The 16950-nt window shown below is 47.3% G+C and overlaps 5 protein-coding genes across 7 annotated transcripts; 3 read left to right on the top strand and 2 right to left on the bottom strand.

Moving 5' to 3' along the window:
• Positions 1-4087: 4087 nt before the first annotated feature.
• On the bottom strand, positions 4088-5829 carry LOC9641655 (myb family transcription factor PHL7). 2 transcript variants are annotated; one of them, XM_024678230.1, is made up of 6 exons: positions 5220-5825; positions 5052-5128; positions 4952-4994; positions 4844-4883; positions 4707-4776; positions 4088-4643 (listed from the first exon to the last, which is right to left on the bottom strand). In XM_024678230.1, the coding sequence occupies exons 1-6, from the start codon at positions 5503-5505 to the stop codon at positions 4260-4262; spliced, it is 900 nt and encodes a 299-aa protein (XP_024533998.1). In that variant the 5' UTR covers positions 5506-5825; the 3' UTR covers positions 4088-4259. The 2 variants fall into 2 exon arrangements, with proteins under 2 accessions (XP_024533998.1, XP_024533997.1); XM_024678229.1 differs by having other exon boundaries at positions 4707-4994; positions 5220-5829.
• A 168-nt stretch (positions 5830-5997) lies between these two features.
• Positions 5998-8794, top strand: LOC9641654 (FAD synthase). The gene is made up of 17 exons (XM_002973338.2): positions 5998-6128; positions 6189-6234; positions 6355-6506; positions 6577-6694; positions 6756-6838; positions 6889-6948; positions 7015-7302; positions 7353-7449; positions 7507-7557; positions 7608-7688; positions 7737-7808; positions 7862-7924; positions 7977-8129; positions 8181-8238; positions 8285-8340; positions 8396-8525; positions 8579-8794. Exons 1-16 carry the CDS (start codon positions 6028-6030, stop codon positions 8465-8467), a joined length of 1551 nt encoding a protein of 516 aa, XP_002973384.2. The 5' UTR covers positions 5998-6027; the 3' UTR covers positions 8468-8525; positions 8579-8794.
• Positions 8795-8927: 133 nt separating this feature from the next.
• On the top strand, positions 8928-10982 carry LOC9641653 (probable sodium/metabolite cotransporter BASS3, chloroplastic). 2 transcript variants are annotated; one of them, XM_002973337.2, is made up of 7 exons: positions 8936-9239; positions 9302-9435; positions 9517-9635; positions 9749-9844; positions 9907-10213; positions 10266-10513; positions 10583-10982. In XM_002973337.2, the coding sequence occupies exons 1-7, from the start codon at positions 9149-9151 to the stop codon at positions 10812-10814; spliced, it is 1227 nt and encodes a 408-aa protein (XP_002973383.2). In that variant the 5' UTR covers positions 8936-9148; the 3' UTR covers positions 10815-10982. The 2 variants fall into 2 exon arrangements, with proteins under 2 accessions (XP_024533957.1, XP_002973383.2); XM_024678189.1 differs by having other exon boundaries at positions 8928-9239; positions 9302-9635.
• Positions 10983-11514: 532 nt separating this feature from the next.
• Positions 11515-16904, top strand: LOC9637931 (kinesin-like protein KIN-14E). Its single transcript, XM_024678187.1, has 18 exons — positions 11515-11822; positions 11889-12184; positions 12249-12414; positions 12467-12561; positions 12620-12782; positions 12835-12944; positions 13002-13101; positions 13157-13243; positions 13291-13467; positions 13523-13808; positions 13853-14014; positions 14068-14283; positions 14335-14372; positions 14421-14584; positions 14635-15723; positions 15780-15964; positions 16016-16378; positions 16434-16904. The coding sequence occupies exons 1-15, from the start codon at positions 11564-11566 to the stop codon at positions 15661-15663; spliced, it is 3348 nt and encodes a 1115-aa protein (XP_024533955.1). The 5' UTR covers positions 11515-11563; the 3' UTR covers positions 15664-15723; positions 15780-15964; positions 16016-16378; positions 16434-16904.
• Positions 15785-16870, bottom strand: LOC112347367. Its single transcript, XM_024678101.1, has 2 exons — positions 16701-16870; positions 15785-16295 (listed from the first exon to the last, which is right to left on the bottom strand). The coding sequence occupies exons 1-2, from the start codon at positions 16850-16852 to the stop codon at positions 15785-15787; spliced, it is 663 nt and encodes a 220-aa protein (XP_024533869.1). The 5' UTR covers positions 16853-16870.
• Positions 16905-16950: the final 46 nt, after the last annotated feature.

The following is a 16950-nucleotide window of genomic DNA, read 5'->3' as shown; positions in this document are numbered from 1 at the left end:
TCAGCGGTGCCCGTTTCTTCACCAAGATCGACCTCCGTGGAGCATACAACCTGATCCGGATCCGGCCTGGTGATGAATGGAAGATTGCGTTCCGAACCCGCTATGGCCACTTCGAGTACACTGTCATGCCATTTGGCTTGACAAATGCTCCAGCGGTTTTCCAACACATGGCAAACGATGTTTTTCGGGAGTTTCTTGATCAGATGGTGATCGTCTACCTCGATGACATCCTCATCTACTCAAAAACTCAGGAGGAGCATGACGAACATGTTCGCAAGGTGCTAGCGAAGCTGCGAGAACACGGCCTATACGCAAAGCTTGAGAAATGTTCCTTTGATCAGCAGTCTGTGGAGTTCCTTGGGTACATTGTCACTCCTAAGGGTATCACGATGGATCCTGCTAAAGTCAAGACTATTCTCGAATGGGAGCCTCCACAATCAATGTCGGACGTTCAGGTTTTCCTTGGCTTCGCCAACTTCTACCGCAAATTCATTGATCACTACTCTGACATTGTCCTTCCTCTCACACATCTCACTCGCAAGGATGTTCCCTTCTCTTGGTCTGCTGCTGCCCAGCAGGCCTTCGACACACTCAAGGCGGCCTTCAGTTCTGCTCCTGTCTTGATCCATGCTGATTCCTCACAACCTTTCTTCATCGAGGCTGACGCCTCCGACTTTGCCATTGGTGCTGTGCTGTCTCAACTTGGAGCGGATCACGAACTTCATCTGGTCGCTTTCCATTCTCGGAAATTCCAGCCTGCGGAGATCAATTACGAAATCCACGACAAGGAGCTCCTTGCTATCGTGGATTCCTTTGGAGAGTGGCGCCGTTTTTTGGAGGGGGCGAGCCATCAAACAACAGTCTGGACGGATCACAAAAATCTCGAGTACTTTGCCACTTCCCAAGTTTTAAGCCGTCGTCAAGCAAGGTGGGCACAATTCCTGAGTCGGTTTGACTTTGTTATCAAGTACAGACCTGGAAAGTTTCAAGGCCTTCCTGATGCTCTTTCAAGGCGCTCCTATCTCAGTCTCAGGCCTGGTAATCCTGCCTTCGATCAACAGGATCAAGTTATCCTCGGTCCTGATCGGCTTCAAGTTATGGCAATTTCCCTGGCCCCTCAGGACTCCTCCTTGATGGATGCAATCAGAAACAATCTTCAATCCGATGATCTCGCTAGCGACATTTTCCCCCATCTTCAAGCTAGACACCCAGTGACTCCCGACTGCCGGCGATTTGACGAGTTCGAGTTCTTAGATGGCTTATTGTACCGTGGGGAGCAGCTTTACGTTCCTGAAGGTGATGCTCGAAGGTTGGTCCTGATGGCGTGCCACGATAGCCCGACTGCTGGTCACTTTGGCATTGCGAAAACCTATGAGCTAGTTGCACGGGACTTTTGGTGGCCTCACATGGACAACTACATCAAAGCTTTTGTTACCTCCTGTGACACTTGTGCCTAGAATAAGGTACCTCACAACCTTCCTTCAGGTTTGCTTTGTTCCCTTCCGGTCCCTTCAGGTCCTTGGGAATCCATCTCCATGAATTTCTTGAGTGATCTTCCGAGTTCTGGAGGCTTCAACAGCATTTTAGTCGTGGTGGATCGCTTCACAAAGATGGCGCACTTCTTGCCATGTTCCAAGGAGTTTTCGGGCGAGGACATGGCAAAACTGGTATTCAGGGAAATTTTCCGACTTCATGGGATTCCTACAGATGTGGTTTCGGATCGGGGGCCTCAGTTCATCTCTCATTTCTAGCAACGGTTTTTGGAGCTGCTTGGAGTGAAGGCCAACCTCTCTTCGGCATATCATCCTCAAACTGATGGGCAGTCCGAGCGAACGATTCAGACGTTGGAACAATTCTTGAGGTGCTTCATCAACTATCATCAGGATAACTGGTTCGATATCCTTCCCCTTGCTGAGTTTTCCTATAACAACTCTGTTCACTCCTCTCTTCGAGTTTCCCCCTTCTTTGCGAACTCTGGCCGAAATCCCCGATTCAATCTCTCACTTCCTTCTCCATCTGAATCCTCTCGTTCAAATCCCCGCTCTGAGGCATTTATCTCCAACCTCCAGGAAATCCACAACTCTATCTCCTTCCACCTCCATCGTGCTCAGGAATCTCATAAAACATTTGCCAATGTCCATCGTCAGGATTGTCCCCCTTACAATATCGGGGATAAAGTCTGGCTCCTCAGGCGAAATATCTCCACCACCAGGCCCTGTCCAAAACTCGATTTCAAACGCCTTGGTCCTTTCCCTATCACTGCCATCATTAATCCTGTCACTTATCACCTTGCACTTCCCTCCTCATATCAAATTCACCCTGTTTTTCACTCCTCTCTCCTTGAGCCTTATATTCCCAGTCCTATTCCAAATCGAGTCATTCCTCCGCCTCCACCAGTGCAGCTCGAGGATGGGTCTGAGTACGAGGTTCAGGACATCCTTGATTCCAAGATTTCACAGTCTAAACTCTACTATCTAGTGGACTGGAAGGGTTACGGACCTGAGGAACGCACTTGGGAACCTGCGGACAACCTAATTCATTCTCCTGACCTTGTTCAGGACTTCCACCGCCGCTATCCTTCTCATCCCAGTCCTCATTTTTTTTCTCCCTCTCCCATCCCTCGCCGCTCATCTCATCCTCCTCTTCGTTCTCATTCACATCCTCGTTCCACTCGTTCTTGAGGAGGGGGTGCTATCAGGAATCCCTCAATTCTTGCCACATTCCTGACTCTCGCCGGATTCCTGACCTGCAGACCACATTCCTGACTCTCGAGACACTTCCCTATTCCTGACTCTCGAGACACTTCCCGATTCCTAAGTCTCGAGACACTTCCCGATTCCTAAGTCTCGAGCCACATTCCTGATGATGATGTGGCGCCTCCTCGACCTCAGCTGTATTTAGGCCGTCCTCGATCCAAGAGTGGTGGAGCTTCATCAACCTATAGTATATATAGGTTAGCCTTGTTCCATTTCTCCACAATCTGAATCAACACCAGTCTAAGGCCTGTTCTTTGTTTTCACTAGCATTTTCTCTTTGTCTTTAGCATTTTCCAGTCTTGATCTTGTTGAGGGTCTTGACAATTTATAAATACTATTAAAACTAAATTATAAAAGTTAATTTTGACCTAAACTATTCAAAAAGTATAATACTTTATAGAAAAGAATATTTTTAGGTAAAGTTGATTATTTTATTCATAAAGCATTAAAAAAAGTTATTCACATAAAAAATATTCAGTCTCTTGGCATTAAATAGAATTTAAAATCTCTCCCAATTTTGGATTTTGATTTGATGATGCCATCAAAGACATCCATAATCTATTAGCTCAACACAATAAGTTTTGGGATTGCAAATCACTTCGTTTCGTTTACTGGAAAGTGAAGCACAAAAAATTATATTGCAAATATTCATAAGGCTAGCTAACACAACAATAGCATCATATATATTAATATATCACAAGAAACATTTTAAAGGATATGGTAGGCTTTAAGATTTTCATTTTATAAAGATTTACAAATATTTATATACCTCAACTTTTGAGATAATTAAACTTTTATAATTGTTACTACTATTAATTTTGTATAATTGCAAATTTGCACAAGCATCCCCAATAAAAACTAATACTATCATTTATAACATTTGAACATTTTAGTAATATCACTCTAAATAACACTAAAAAACATGAATAGTTTAATAATTAATATTTAAAATTGTGAATATAAACAAAATCTAACTTATTTAGGATACAAATAGTTAATTAAGAAATTTTCAATCACAATTTTTGCTTTTGTTGAATTAGGTTTTAATCCTACTGTTCTTTAAATTATTAAACAATTCTACGGAGAATAAAAGGTTAAGGTAAAAGAGGGATGAAACAAATAATCAAAAAGCATTTGAATCTCTAGAAATCCACCTTAAAAATCATTTAAGAAGCCTGCTTGTTGCTAAAGATTACAACTGCTATCGGAGAACTTGAACACTTGAACACTGGTGAAGCTACTGTCCATCTGCACTAGGCAGCATAAGCAACAGCACTAGCTTGCTTCACAAAGCATTTATGTCGTGGAGAACAATTGCGAGGAGCAACTCATACATTGTCAATCTCTCCTTTTCGATATATATTCTATGTAGTGGTACACTTTTTGCTGCTAGCAACGCTGTGTCTTTTAAGAGTTAAAATTCAATCGCTGTAAGTAGAGTCAGTGTTTTGTGTGGAGCCCGAGAGAAGGAAAAAAAAAAGGATGGAAGAGAAGCTTATCTCGTCAGCGGCCATTCTCCTTCGCATCGCCCTCCGCGCCATTGTCCTTGTGCTGCGAGTGTTGAAGATCGTCCACCTTCTTCCTCTTTGCATGAGGTTCTTCTCCACTGTCTACCGCTGCTGCTGCCAATGATCCTCCTGCTAGCTTCTCCTCGTCGACTAGAATTACATCCGCTGTTGTTGGCTTGTGCTCCTCGTCCTCTGCACTGTCGTCCGTGAGGTCGATCGCGGGGTCTGGCTCCGGGTCTGGATCCGCGTCTAGTTTGATCGGCGAGAGGGGGAGGCCATCGTCGCCACGCAAGAGCTTGTTCATCTTCTGCTGCTCCTCGAGTATCCTTTGCAGGTATTTCCCCTGTGCCTCGATCCGAAGCTGCAAGTGTCTTTGCACCTGTCGAGAAGTAAAAGAACATGTTTTGAGAAAGATCCACAAAGACGTCAACCGTTTGATTACCTCGAGCTGTTCATGCAGTCGCTTTTGAACTTCCATTTGCATTCGCAATGCCTCGCTAAGTTGCCTGCCACTGGACGGGGAAAAACAAATATATAGTACTAGACAAGCAAAGAATGGAAAAAACTTTAGGAGAGTACCGTGAATCTGCCTCGAGGTCCCTCCCTTTCTCGAGTTCGCCTGTGACACAGAAGAAAGAAAAAGAACGTAAAGACAAAGCTCTGGCGACAGGACTCGTAGTAGCTTACCATCGCCCAAAGTGTCAGGAAGATACTTGGCGAGCCGAAACTTCTATAGAAACAATCACGTCTCCATCAGAACTGGCAACAACAAATTTAAGATCCTTGCCTGTAAATGACTTTTGATGTGGTAAATTGTGAGTCCTTGAACGCCCATCAGCCCAAGAACACCTTTGGGAGTAGCCTCTGCAAGAAAAAAAACAAACCAACAATAGAACATTAGCTCTTAGAAGCGAAAGAATCAAAGAAAGAAATGGACTGTGGTCCTAGTACTCACTGTCAGAGCCACCAAGCTGGTTCACGGCTTCCATGAAGCGGTCATGGAGCTCGGGAGTCCATCGGAGCCTCTGCTTAACGGACGCGACGTTGCCGCTGGATGCCGCTGGAGTGCTTGCTACATTGTTTGCTAGTGCCGCTGCTGGCGTTGATGGCACCGCCGCCGCTGGAGGAGGTGTGGAGAAGCAAACCAAATCCCCCGCTGCCGCTGGGCTGCTGGGGACCTGTGGAGCTACCGGCGCTGCCGCCACAACGCTCGACGGCGAGTTCTTGGGTTGCAGCATCATCGACGCGCACGAAATATGGACGATTACCACTCCTACTGCTGATCTAGGACCGCCGGATCACCTAGGCAAGAAGCAATGCTCGAGCAGAACCTGGAAATTTCATTCCTCCCCGCGATTCTTGAGTCAACAGCGAGCTCTCGCGGCGCCGAAGACGATCCAGCCCTCCAACACCCCACGCGCTAGCTCGAGCCCCCTGTCGCGACGAGAAACCCTGGCGTCGAGTCGAGAAAGCGCACGCCATAGCCAAGCGCTTTCAGCAGAATGGAGGAAGGGAAGAAAGAACTCCAGCAAACAAGGGCCCAGGCCTGGGCTACCGAGCCTCAGGCTCGAGCTACGGTATAGCCCCGGCGGGCGTTTAAATTCAGGTCTGCGAAGCCGAGCCTGTTGACGCGGGGAATATTGTAGGCGCACCCAGGGATATGCGAATCGTCGATCACGTCTATGGGAATATTCGTTGCTCCAAAAAAAACCCCTTGTGTTTATTATGGGTTCTCCTGTTTAGGGCTCTTGGGAGCTACAGGGATGGAGATTTGCCGGGCTGTGGACGCGAGCTGCGATCGGAGGCTCCAGGCCAAGTACAAGCACGCGATGTTTGTGATCGATCGAACGCTGGCGCTCTACAGGTGCTTCGGCTGATTTTGGAGAGATTGAGGGGTTTTGAGCTGGGATTTTGGTTTTTCCAGGCCGGATGAGGTCGCATTTAGCTTCAATGGGGGAAAAGACTCGACGGTATGGTGGGACTGTGTGGAATTCGTTTGTGTTTTCTAGCGTTAGATTCTTGAGATAGAGATACAAATACCAAAAGAGCTGATAAGAGGTCAATCTTATATCTTTCTCTGTCTGGTTTAGGTTCTTCTTCATCTTTTAAGAGCTGGCTGTGCAGCTTTGAAGTCTAAATTGTCACTGCCGGCAGATGCTGAAGATCGGATTCGAACGATTTATTTCGAAGGTCCCGATGCTTTCCCAGAGATTGATTCCTTCACATACGAGACAGCACAAGAGTACGCGATTTTCCTTTTTTTTTTTCTCTTGCTTCTAACTTTGTGTTTAACTTTGCATTTGTGTTTCCAGATATAACTTAGAGCTTGAAGTTTTAAGGCAAGACTTCAAGTCAGGTTTGGAAGCTCTATTAAAAAACAAGCCTATTAAGGCTATATTCTTAGGCACGAGAATTGGCGATCCGAATGCAGTATGTTTCGTGGTATCTCGACTGATTGATGCAAAACGTTTCGTTTGTTTATTTTGTGTAGGTGGGGCAAGAGCAGTTCTCACCAAGTTCTACTGGCTGGCCGCCGTTCATGCGCGTGAATCCAATCCTAGATTGGTCTTACAGGTACGATTTTTAGACTCACACGAAATGCCACCACTATTTGTACTTTTCAGAGACGTATGGGCATTTTTACTGGCTTGCAAAGTTCCTTACTGTAAATTATATGATCAAGGGTGAGGGCACTTCCATCGAACGAATCTTCATCTGACTCTGGTTAATATAGTTCGTGGTTATACCAGGTACACATCTATTGGAAGCGTACATGATACCGTTCCGAATGAAGCATTGTATATCGATTCTTCGGTGGAAAAAGATTGCCCTGAGTTAGGATTGTCGAGAAAGAAGGCTTACAAGCCAGCTTACTTATTGCGCGATGGAAGGCTTGAAAGGGCGGGACGGTTGAGAAAGCAACCGAGAAAGGACTATCAGGGCCCGGGTGTTGCAAATGGTGTTGAAAATACGGATACTCAGGCCAACGTTGATACTTTATATGCTGCATCTGTCTTGTCAGTCGGTGATGAGCTCTTGTAAGTTTTTCCTCCTGGAGCTTTGTGCTGGTTTAACTTCAGTATTACAGGAGAGGAGATATGGACGACCAGATGGGTACATTCTTAAGCAAAGAGCTTTTCTCTCTAGGCTGGACTGTTACGCGTCGTGCAGTCGTTCCAAATGATGTAAGTGGTTCCCGTGTTTTAGCATGTAGAGGTGAGCTAAGCTATTTTTCGAGGCAGATTGACGCAGTTGCCGAGGAAATCGAACAGAGATCAAGTGCGAGCGATATTGTAAGCTCCAATATTTTATTTGTGTACAGGAGTAACATTGAAGCTGACAGGTCTTAGTTTGTGGGGGTGTTGGACCTTTGCATTGTGATGTAACCCTGGGCGGCGTGGCAAAAGCTTTTGGAGTTCGATTGGTAAGTTTAGAATGTATACGTGAACTTGATCTTATTTTTAGAAATCAGGCTCCCGATGAAGAGTTTGAAGAGTATCTTCGTCAACTTGTTGGAGACAACTGTGCAGGGGATCAGAATGCGGTAGTGTGGTTTTCTTTTTATTTTTCTGGGTCCCAAAGAATTTTTAAAAGCAGATGGCGAGATTGCCAGAAGGAATCACTGAGCTTTTGCATCACAAACGGCTCTCTATCCCAGTGGTAAATTCTCTCGATTACGTGCTTTTTTTTCTCCTTACCATGTACTTCTCAGATAAAATGTCGAAACGTGTTTGTACTGTCGGGTCCAACGATTAGGGACTTCAAGCTACAATACCAGTGCCTTTTGGAGCTGAGCAAAAGCCGCGACTTTCTCGCTACCCAGCACCCCTTTTGCTTGATACGGCTCGAAACACAATTGTCTAAAGTACGTATTTCACAAGCTTTTGTTTCGATCTCCTATGCCCTTTGTTTACAGGTAGAAATAGCGAAGCCTTTCTCCCAATTGGCTGCAGAGTACCCGGATTTGACACTTGGTATGATGGCTGTCTTATTAAACATGTCGATTCATATAATTTACAGGTTGCTACCACCAGCAAGATGACAAAGGCGCTCCTGTCATTAACATCATGGGAAAGGCAAGATTGTGCTCGCAAATTTCTTAGTCCGTACTGAGGTAACTCTGTCTTCCAGAATCCTGTACGCGTCAAAGCGGCAGCCTGTGCATTGCGTGCTCTAGCGCCAAAGCAAGCATTCCCAGCGTGAAGAAAAGCACCACTGACGACGCATGGAATAAGCTTGTACGGGCAGTAGAAAAACAAAGGTAACTCCCAGTTTTTCTTTGTCTGCTTACACTAGTGAGCTCTTGTTTATTAGAGACGCGGCCACAAAGCTCTAGCAAAGTGTTCATTACAATCGAAGAAAATAATTAAGGCCGGGGAAAAGAGTGCCTGCTACATTAGCAAGTCATGAAGGATGTCACGGAGCTAATTAAGTTTTACCATGCTCTATGGTTTGCTCAATTGTTTAAATCTCTATGGTATAGATTCTATGCACGAGTTCGAATATAACTATTAAAGCAGCGTGTAGGAATGAGCTTCTTCCACGACAGTGGTCTCCACACCACCAATCGAGCCTTGTGGCTCAACTGTGTCTATTTAGCAACAAGAAAGAGCGCCATTTGAATGACCTAAAGGACAGCATATATCTCTAGGAATATCGTTAAATATCCTCTCTTTCGTACGTTTATGGCATCCGACCGTACTCGCAATGGAATTTCTTTGTTCCCCGCTTTGTGAATGAATTGATAGGGTGAGCTTTTAGCTATGGCGGTGAGGCGCGATAGATAGGCAAAGAGGGCGGGCGCGGCGCTCGGTCGGTTCTCACGGATTTTATCCCGGAATGAAGCTCTGGCGGTGTTGACGCCGCTATTTTGCCTCGCCGGAGATGGCATTCGTGCTGACGACGAGTAGCGCGGTCTCGCAGGGCACATTCTTGTCTCTCAGGGTTTTGTGCTCGAGAAGCGTCCTTCCCAGAGGTATGTGTGAGGCAATTTGGTTTCGCAGCGATGGATGATAGATATTTCGAATGCCGCTCCAGGTCGAAGGCGATGGAGGCGCTATTGCTCTCGCATCGAGCACAGCGAGGCAGAGGACGGGATGTTCTCGAAATTTGGCGATTTTCATCCAGCCAGCAGCGCGAACAACAGCGCGAGTAGCATCGGGAAGCTCCAGGTATTCTCCAAAGCTCCCAAGGATCATAGCTCCCGAAAGGTTTCTAGAGAAGAGAATCCCCTGGCGTCTTTTGGCTTGAAGGTTAAGAGGGACAGCCAAGGAAGGAAGATCGACATAGCCAAGTCGCTCTCCAAAATGCTGCCATACATTGTGGTGGCCACTGCTGCCGCGGCGCTCATCCACCCAGCTACATTTGCGTGGTACGTAAGAGAATTTCTCACCGAGAACTTTTGAGATTGATCTAGCTTTCTTCTGTCCATCCAAATCAAGGTTTTATCACTGAGATTGGATATAAACTTTGATGAACTTTCAGGGTCAGAAAAGAGCACTATGCTCCGGCACTTGGAGGAATCATGCTCTCTATAGGCGTCCAGCTTTCCATATCCGACTTCGCGATTGTTTTGCAGAGGTGAGCTTACAGTCCATGTTTTTTTGCACTGAGAAGTTCTTCCTTTTCTTTTTTCGATTCAGGCCTTTGCCTCTATGCATGGGCTACGTGCTTCAATACGTGATGAAGCCAATACTCGGGTTTTTGGTAGTGAGAGGCTTCGGTGTTCCTCCTTCGTTTGCCGCGGGTCTCATTCTCACGGCTTGTGTTGCGGGTGCTCAGCTCTCCAGCTACGCGGCTTACTTAAGTGAAGGCGACATAGCTCTCAGCATCATGCTTACGAGCATCAGCACGATTACTTCTGTGATCGTCACGCCTTTTCTTACGCAGTTTTTGATTGGCTCAGTTGTGCCAGTGGACGTCGTAGCCATGGCGAAATCAATTCTCCAGGTAAACTATGGCCTCGAGATTTCATGTAACTCAAATCCTTTCCTTGTTTCAGGTGGTCTTTCTTCCGGTTCTAACAGGACTTACTCTCAACACTTACGCAAAGCCGCTGGTGGACAGAATACGTCCCGTGATGCCGCTGGTTGCCATGGTTTGCACGTCGCTGTGCATTGGAAGCCCTCTGGCTCTCAACCAGTCGAAGATCATATCAATGGAAGGTCTCCAGCTTTTGTTCCCGGTGCTGGTATTCCACGCCCTTGGCTTTGGTCTTGGCTATTTCATCTCGAGACTTCCCTTCTGGAGGTAACTAAAGTTCTTCGCTTCTAGTTCCGTTAATCCTTACTTCGAGTTCCTTTTTGTTCTGTATCTCAGGCAAAATCACAAGGTGTCAAGAACACTGTCACTTTGCACTGGAATGCAAAGCTCGACGCTAGCAATGCTCCTGGCCACCCAGTTTTTGGGCGACACTCAAGCAGTTCCTCCGGCTTGCTCGGTGGTGATAATGGCAGTGATGGGATTGACGCTGGCTACTTGGTGGGGAAAAGAAGAATCAAACAACAAGACGCCATCGTCGTCTTCCTCCAGCGCTCCAGTCTTCGCGTAGCACAAGAAATTTTTACAGGCAGCAGTTTGTAAATATGAGATATTTATCTCGAAGAACTGGAAGTTCTTCGTTGTGACCGTAAATTCCCAAGTGTCCACGTGGCAGAGTAACGAACCGCCACGTGGAATAAAACCGCCGTCAGCAGGCATTTATAGATCACCAAGCAAAGAGGGTTTTGTGCCATTCTTTCCGTGGGCTTTTTCGGTTTTCGAGGTAGGGTTCTATCTCTCGATCGCTTCGATTCTCCTCCTTGTTCTCTCGCCTTTCTCGCAGGCGCGCTTGCTACAATGTCTGGATCGGGCGAGAAGGGCTACTCCTACAAGGGCTCTGGGACGAACTCGCAGGGAAATCACTACTGCTCTCGCGATTATGGCGCCTCGGCTCCAAATCCCAACGCGTACCACTATTCCAACCAGAACGGATCCTACTACTACTCCAATCCCAATGGATCGACGTACTACAACAGCGGCAAAGGCAGCGCGACCTACAGTCCGCCCGCGAGCAAGAAGTGATCGCGTCGCAGTGAAGAAATTTCCTTTCATGTGTGTCCGTGTGTTTCTTTGATTCGCGAGCGCCATCGCGGCTTCTTGTGTTGCTTTCTCTCTTGGAATGCCAGGAAAAGCTTAATCGTGATTATTGTGGTAAATAGGCTTAGTTGACTAAACAAATCCGACCATTTGGGCGGGACATTTTAAAGCCAACGGCTAGTCTATTTGCCCTTTTGCCCTTGTTTCTTTTAGGTTTTGGGAATGGCAGCGATGTTAGATTTCTTGCGTCGAGCGTCTAGAGAGGGCTGTGGCGGCGATCTAGCTGATGACGCTGCTCGCCAGGATCCGATGATCGAAGAAGCGTCCGCGGCAGAGGATTCCAGGGTCGCGGCCAGGGATGACGAAGAAATCACGGTTTTCTCGAGCCCGGTGCGAGATTTCGAGCTGGATTTGGGAGATGGAGAGGAAATTCTTAGCAGTTTCTGCGAGGGGAACGAGCTCTCGTTCAATTACATTCCAGGTATGTTCTTGTTCTTGCGAGAAGCATCGCGAAATACTCTGCCGCCATGCCTATGCCTATTTCCAGACAAGGTCGTGGCCGCGATAAATGCCGGTGGCTCATCGATTCTAGATACATCTTTCGGCATCGATTTCGTGGACGATCGATTTTTCTCTGGTGGAGATGTGCTTAGAACTGCCGAAGATATCGTTGATGCGCAGGAGCCTTCGCTATACCGCACAGCAAGGTATGGGGAGGTTACTTACGCCCTAGATGGACTGGAAAGTGGAGATTACTACGTGGATATCCACTTTGCCGAGATTATTTTCACGAATGGTCCTCCTGGGATGAGGATCTTTGACGTCTACATTCAGGACGAGAAGGTGAGAGTCTTTGGAATTTTTTCATGTTCTTTTCACTTTTTACGTTTGTCCTTCTTGCGTATAGGTTGTCTCGGATCTTGACGTCTATGGACGGGTGGGGTCGAACAGGCCCTTGATTTTGCTAAACGTGCGAGCTGCAGTCGACGGCGGTGTTCTTACTTTGGCATTTCGTGGCGTTGTTGGAAATCCCACCATCAGCGCCATCTGCGTTCACAGAGCTCCTCCTCTTGGTGCGTTTCTTCAATGTAGTAAATAATTTGTTGATTTTTTTGTTTGATCCAGCTAAGCGAACCGGTCGTAAGCCACGACCAATTTACGAGCTTGCGTTGGAAAACTGCCAGAAGCAGAATGCTCGCAGACTCACGTTTTGTGAGCAGGTTCGTAATGCAGCGCTACTTTTTCTCAAACTATTAATGATGGTTTGGATTGCTTCAGATGAGGGATAAAAGTCGAGGAGCAGTTACTGAAAGCGAGCAAAGATTGGAAGAACTCAGAAACGAGTGCCATCAGGCCTGGATTTCTGTTCAAGAATCCAATCGCCAAGCTGAAAAATTACGTGATGAACTTTCCGTGAAGTCTCTTACTGTCGATACACTCGGTACGATTATCTAGATTGAGTTAAGACTTTATGCTTTTTGTTTTGTTATCAGCAAATGCCGTGGAAACTCAGGTGCTGGAGCTAAGAGATTTGAAGGAAAAAGAAATGAACGAAAAGACGAAGTTGAAGCTAGCCGTCAGTGATGCCCAGAGGAAAGTCGAGGTTAGCGTCCATTTCTTTCTCTGTCTTCTGATACTTATTCATTTGTTGATAATCCAGGAACTCAGAATACTCTATAGTCTCCTGTCCAAGGACGCAAGAGATTGTATATGCTCCTTTCCAGATCCCCATGGCATGGTTTCTGCGGTTCAAGCTTTAGGTAAGGCCGAGCGCAGTTGGACTTACTTCAATGCTGAATATATCGTTTTTGTCAGTGAATGAACAGAAGGAGTTAAAGAAAAGACTACTAGACGAGAGTCAAGAACGGAAGTTTTTGTACAACAAGTTGATTGAAATGAAAGGCAAGTTTGCTACATCTGTATAATTGATTTCATGAGTTTTCTTCCAGGGAACGTTAGGGTGTTTTGCAGATGCAGACCGTTGAATGCATCAGAAGCGTCAGCATCGTCGGTGTCAGTAGTCGAGTTTGACTCCGCTAGAGAGAATGAACTCGTCATTCGGGCTGGCACCAATCCGAAAAAGCTCTACAAGTTTGATCGAGTGTTCACTCCCGAAGACGATCAACGTGAGTATATGGCAAAGTCTATATTCACAAGCTGATCCTCGTTTCCGTTGTGCAGCTGAAGTGTTTGCAGACACGTCTCCGGTCGTTGTATCTGTCCTGGATGGCTACAACGTGTGCATATTTGCCTACGGACAAACAGGTACTGGCAAAACATTCACGATGGAAGGCATTCCAGGAAACCGAGGTGTCAACTATCGTACATTGGAGGAACTTTTTCGACTATCTACTGTACGCAAAGGAGAGGTCAACTATGAGATAAAAGTTAGTGTTCTAGAAGTTTATAATGAGCAGATCCGAGACTTGTTGACAACACCATCTCAAGCTGGTCTGGCGCCAAAGAGGTAGGCAAAGCTATTATTGCGGCTTGCTAACACATTTTGTTCAGGCTAGAAATTAAGCAAGACGCTGATGGTGGCCATCGTGTTCCTGGCCTCGTCGAGGCTGAGGTACACAGCATGACAGAAGTATGGGAGGTTCTCCAAAGCGGGAGCGCTGCTCGAGCTGTTGGCTCTACAAATGCTAACGAACATAGTAGCCGTTCTCACTGGTTTGTATAACGTCTTGAAGTTTAAATTTTGGTCTCTAATGATGCCGTTGCAGCATGTTGTGCGTGAAAGTAAGAGGCGAGAACATGACTACAGGAGAATGTACTCGCAGCAAGCTTTGGCTTGTCGATCTTGCTGGAAGCGAGAGAGTTGCAAAAAGTGATGTTCAGGGTGATCGCCTGAAAGAAGCTCAGAACATCAACAAGTCGTTATCAGCCCTGGGAGATGTTATTCACGCTCTAACGACGAAAAGTAACCACGTGCCTTACAGGTAATTCAGGTCTAGAGCAACGCAGACATTAATTAGTCGGGCATTGTGCAGGAACTCGAAGTTAACACATCTTCTGCAAGACTCGCTTGGTATGTCTGGCGTTCCCTCTTCAATTGTCCATTCATTCTTTTGTGCAGGAGGAGAATCGAAGACTCTTATGTTCGTACAGATAAGCCCCACCGAGGCTGATGTCGGGGAAACGTTGTGCTCCTTAAATTTTGCTAGCAGAGTACGTGGTGTAGAGATGGGTCCGGCAAAGAAGCAGCTCGATTCCTCGGAGTTTTTCAAGTATAAGCAAATGGTAAAGTATTTCTCTGTGAATCTCAGTCTCCTAAAACCCAGAGCATGCAGGCAGAGAAGGCTAAGCAAGATGTGAAAACCAAGGATGATAGCGTCAGAAGGCTCGAAGACAGCTTACGTACCACCGAAAGTAAACTGAAGGTAAAAGAACAACTGTGTCAGAGCCTAGCTGAAAAGGTCAAGGACCGAGACAAAGTTGCTGCTGAACTGGAGCTCCAGCTAGCCACCGAGAAGAAAGCTCGTCTTGCAGCAGAAGTGGCTCTCAAGGAAAAGCGTCTGAAAGCTGATAGAGAAGGATCGTGGGACAGGGCTGACAGGGCGAATGCGGAAGAAGCTCTTGAAGCTGCGTTTAAAACAGCCGCTAGTTTTCACCCCAAGGAAAATAGTTACAGACAACCGTTACAAGAGCGGGCGCTGGAGAATGAGCTTAAGCCGCTAAGCAAAGACGAGAAAGCTCCCAAAGTCCTTGGTGAAAACCGTGCTCTGCAAAACGAGAACATCGATCCCCAAAATCCAGATGGTCTTACTTCGGTTCTACGCAAGCCTCCACACGCAAGGCTGAAGGTGGTACCTTCGAGATTCAATTCTCCGCCGCTTATGCCAATGCCCCGCCGAACTTCGCTGTGCGGAATCACTCGACGGACGTCCTTGGCTCCTGCTCCAACGAAATTCGTCGTGGAGACTCCATCAACTCAGCTTAAGTCATCGGAGGTGCAAGAGGACATTAAGACAGTGCAGAGTATCGTCCAAGCAGAGAGCCGCACCTTCCAGGTAGAAGATAGCAACGTCCCTTCCGTAGCCTGGAAAGGTATCGACGTTCCTGGAACGCTCACAAGGCTAAGGCAACACAGAAGAGTACACTTCAGCTCGCCGTTAATGCGGTCGAGGGAGAAGCTGATGGCGTTGAAGAAGGAAACGTGCGACAACCTCCCGGAAACAAAGCAGTCCAGTGGTACCAGAATGAGACGAGTAAGTTTGGTGGCCAGGTCCTGGAACAAGCATCCAGGAGGAGCCCAACGAATTCTCAGTGGCAGGAAGGGTTCCATGCACCAGCGTGAAAGGGGCTGGAACAAAGGATAGATAAGAATGGGAGCCGCAGCATACATACACTACGAAGCAGTTGTGCTCTTCATATAGCAAGTAAGCTTACATGTTTCTAATCACGTCATTCGTTTTACATCATTAGTTCTTTCTAGATATGTCAAGGAATAGCTCTAAAGTCCGGCTGAAAGCAAACCAGTGGCGGAACGGCGATCCTAAATGCACTCTCGGGGACATGGCTCCAGACATCAAGCTTCGTGTCATAAGCGAGTCCCCCGAGTTCTGGGTGTCCCTTGAGAGAGGCTCCAATCAGCCGACCGGTGAAGGACGCCTCAAACTGGTAAGCTCTTACAGACGCAGTCTGCTCGACCTTTACAAAAAAGTCTTTCAGGAGATTACACGGCATGCACAGCCAGAGCACCCACGGGCTCTTGATCAGCCGCTTGCCTTGGTCGAGCTCCCATACCGCAATGGAGTTCTCATCACTGCCCTCTATCCGGACCCCGGATACCGTCACGTAGCGCCCCCGAAAGTCGACGAGATTGTTGGAGATAGAAACGTCGCGCTCGTCGACTCTAATGGACCCGCAAGGTGGGCTCACTCTCCTGAGGAGTTTCCAATCGTACAGGCTGAGCAGCAGCGTCTCTGAATCGCACGCGTAGTAGACGAGCTCGTCGCTGGCGACGATCACTCCGGTGGAAGGCTTGAAACTCTCCTCGGCCAGCGTCGTGGCCCAGTCCCCGCGCATGGAGCTGTAAGTATGGATGTAGAACTCATCGAAGATTATAACCGTGTAGCTCTTGTTCCAGGCTTTGGAGCTTGGATCCCGCGCCATCGCCATGCCGAGAGGGCCCGAGTCGAGAGTGGAAGGATGCGGCAGCCTCCTGCTAGATCCCGTGAGCGGATTAAAGACGAGGATCTCGTGAGCAAGGCCTCGGAGATAGCCGACCGTGCAAACCAGGCCTCCCAGCGCCGACCAGTGGAGGATCCTACACCGGGGATTTGGAGGAGCTTTCAAGGATTTGCGAAGCGAGAGCTTGGGCAGGAGGTGATGATTGACGTCGCTGCTGCTGTGATCGTCGTCCAAGGCGATGATCTCGTCGTCGTCCTTGAGCAGCAGTGACCACGATTGATCGCCATTGTTGTGCTGGAGGAGAGCCTGGAGATCGTGATTTGGGAACTTACCACCCACGCAAAGGTAGGAGCTGAGCTTGATCAACTTGGCCATTTGTACAAAAAGGGTGGCAAGAGAGTAAAATTTAGGGCCCAAATTGGAAGTATTTTGGGTTCTAGTATTTTAGGGTTTGTGGTGATATGGACAATAGC

This window comes from Selaginella moellendorffii, unplaced genomic scaffold (assembly GCF_000143415.4).
Source record: "Selaginella moellendorffii unplaced genomic scaffold, v1.0 SELMOscaffold_21, whole genome shotgun sequence".
NCBI classification, from domain to species: Eukaryota; Viridiplantae; Streptophyta; class Lycopodiopsida; order Selaginellales; family Selaginellaceae; genus Selaginella; species Selaginella moellendorffii.
Note: the sequence above shows the minus strand (reverse complement) of the source record. Positions and strands in the feature narration are given on the sequence as shown.

Excerpts from the sequence above, each read along its gene's own strand:
- LOC9641655 (XM_024678229.1), bottom strand. The coding sequence starts at position 5,505 with ATGATGCTGCAACCCAAGAACTCGCCGTCGAGCGTTGTGGCGGCAGCG. Across the intron at positions 5,129-5,219 it reads CCAGCTTGGTGGCTCTGACA|AGGCTACTCCCAAAGGTGTT; the intron begins GTGAGTACTAGG and ends TTTTTCTTGCAG. Across the intron at positions 4,995-5,051 it reads ACATCAAAAGTCATTTACAG|AAGTTTCGGCTCGCCAAGTA; the intron begins GCAAGGATCTTA and ends TTGTTTCTATAG.
- LOC9637931 (XM_024678187.1), top strand. The coding sequence starts at position 11,564 with ATGGCAGCGATGTTAGATTTCTTGCGTCGAGCGTCTAGAGAGGGCTGT. Across the intron at positions 14,373-14,420 it reads TCTTCTGCAAGACTCGCTTG|GAGGAGAATCGAAGACTCTT; the intron begins GTATGTCTGGCG and ends TCTTTTGTGCAG. Across the intron at positions 14,585-14,634 it reads TTTTCAAGTATAAGCAAATG|GCAGAGAAGGCTAAGCAAGA; the intron begins GTAAAGTATTTC and ends CAGAGCATGCAG.
- LOC9641654 (XM_002973338.2), top strand. The coding sequence starts at position 6,028 with ATGGAGATTTGCCGGGCTGTGGACGCGAGCTGCGATCGGAGGCTCCAG. Across the intron at positions 6,949-7,014 it reads TGTAAATTATATGATCAAGG|GTACACATCTATTGGAAGCG; the intron begins GTGAGGGCACTT and ends TGGTTATACCAG. Across the intron at positions 7,558-7,607 it reads GATCAAGTGCGAGCGATATT|GTCTTAGTTTGTGGGGGTGT; the intron begins GTAAGCTCCAAT and ends TGAAGCTGACAG.
- LOC112347367 (XM_024678101.1), bottom strand. The coding sequence starts at position 16,852 with ATGGCCAAGTTGATCAAGCTCAGCTCCTACCTTTGCGTGGGTGGTAAG. Across the intron at positions 16,296-16,700 it reads ATCATCGCCTTGGACGACGA|GCTCGTCTACTACGCGTGCG; the intron begins TCACAGCAGCAG and ends CGCCAGCGACGA.
- LOC9641653 (XM_024678189.1), top strand. The coding sequence starts at position 9,149 with ATGGCATTCGTGCTGACGACGAGTAGCGCGGTCTCGCAGGGCACATTC. Across the intron at positions 9,240-9,301 it reads GAGAAGCGTCCTTCCCAGAG|GTCGAAGGCGATGGAGGCGC; the intron begins GTATGTGTGAGG and ends ATGCCGCTCCAG. Across the intron at positions 9,636-9,748 it reads CACCCAGCTACATTTGCGTG|GGTCAGAAAAGAGCACTATG; the intron begins GTACGTAAGAGA and ends ATGAACTTTCAG.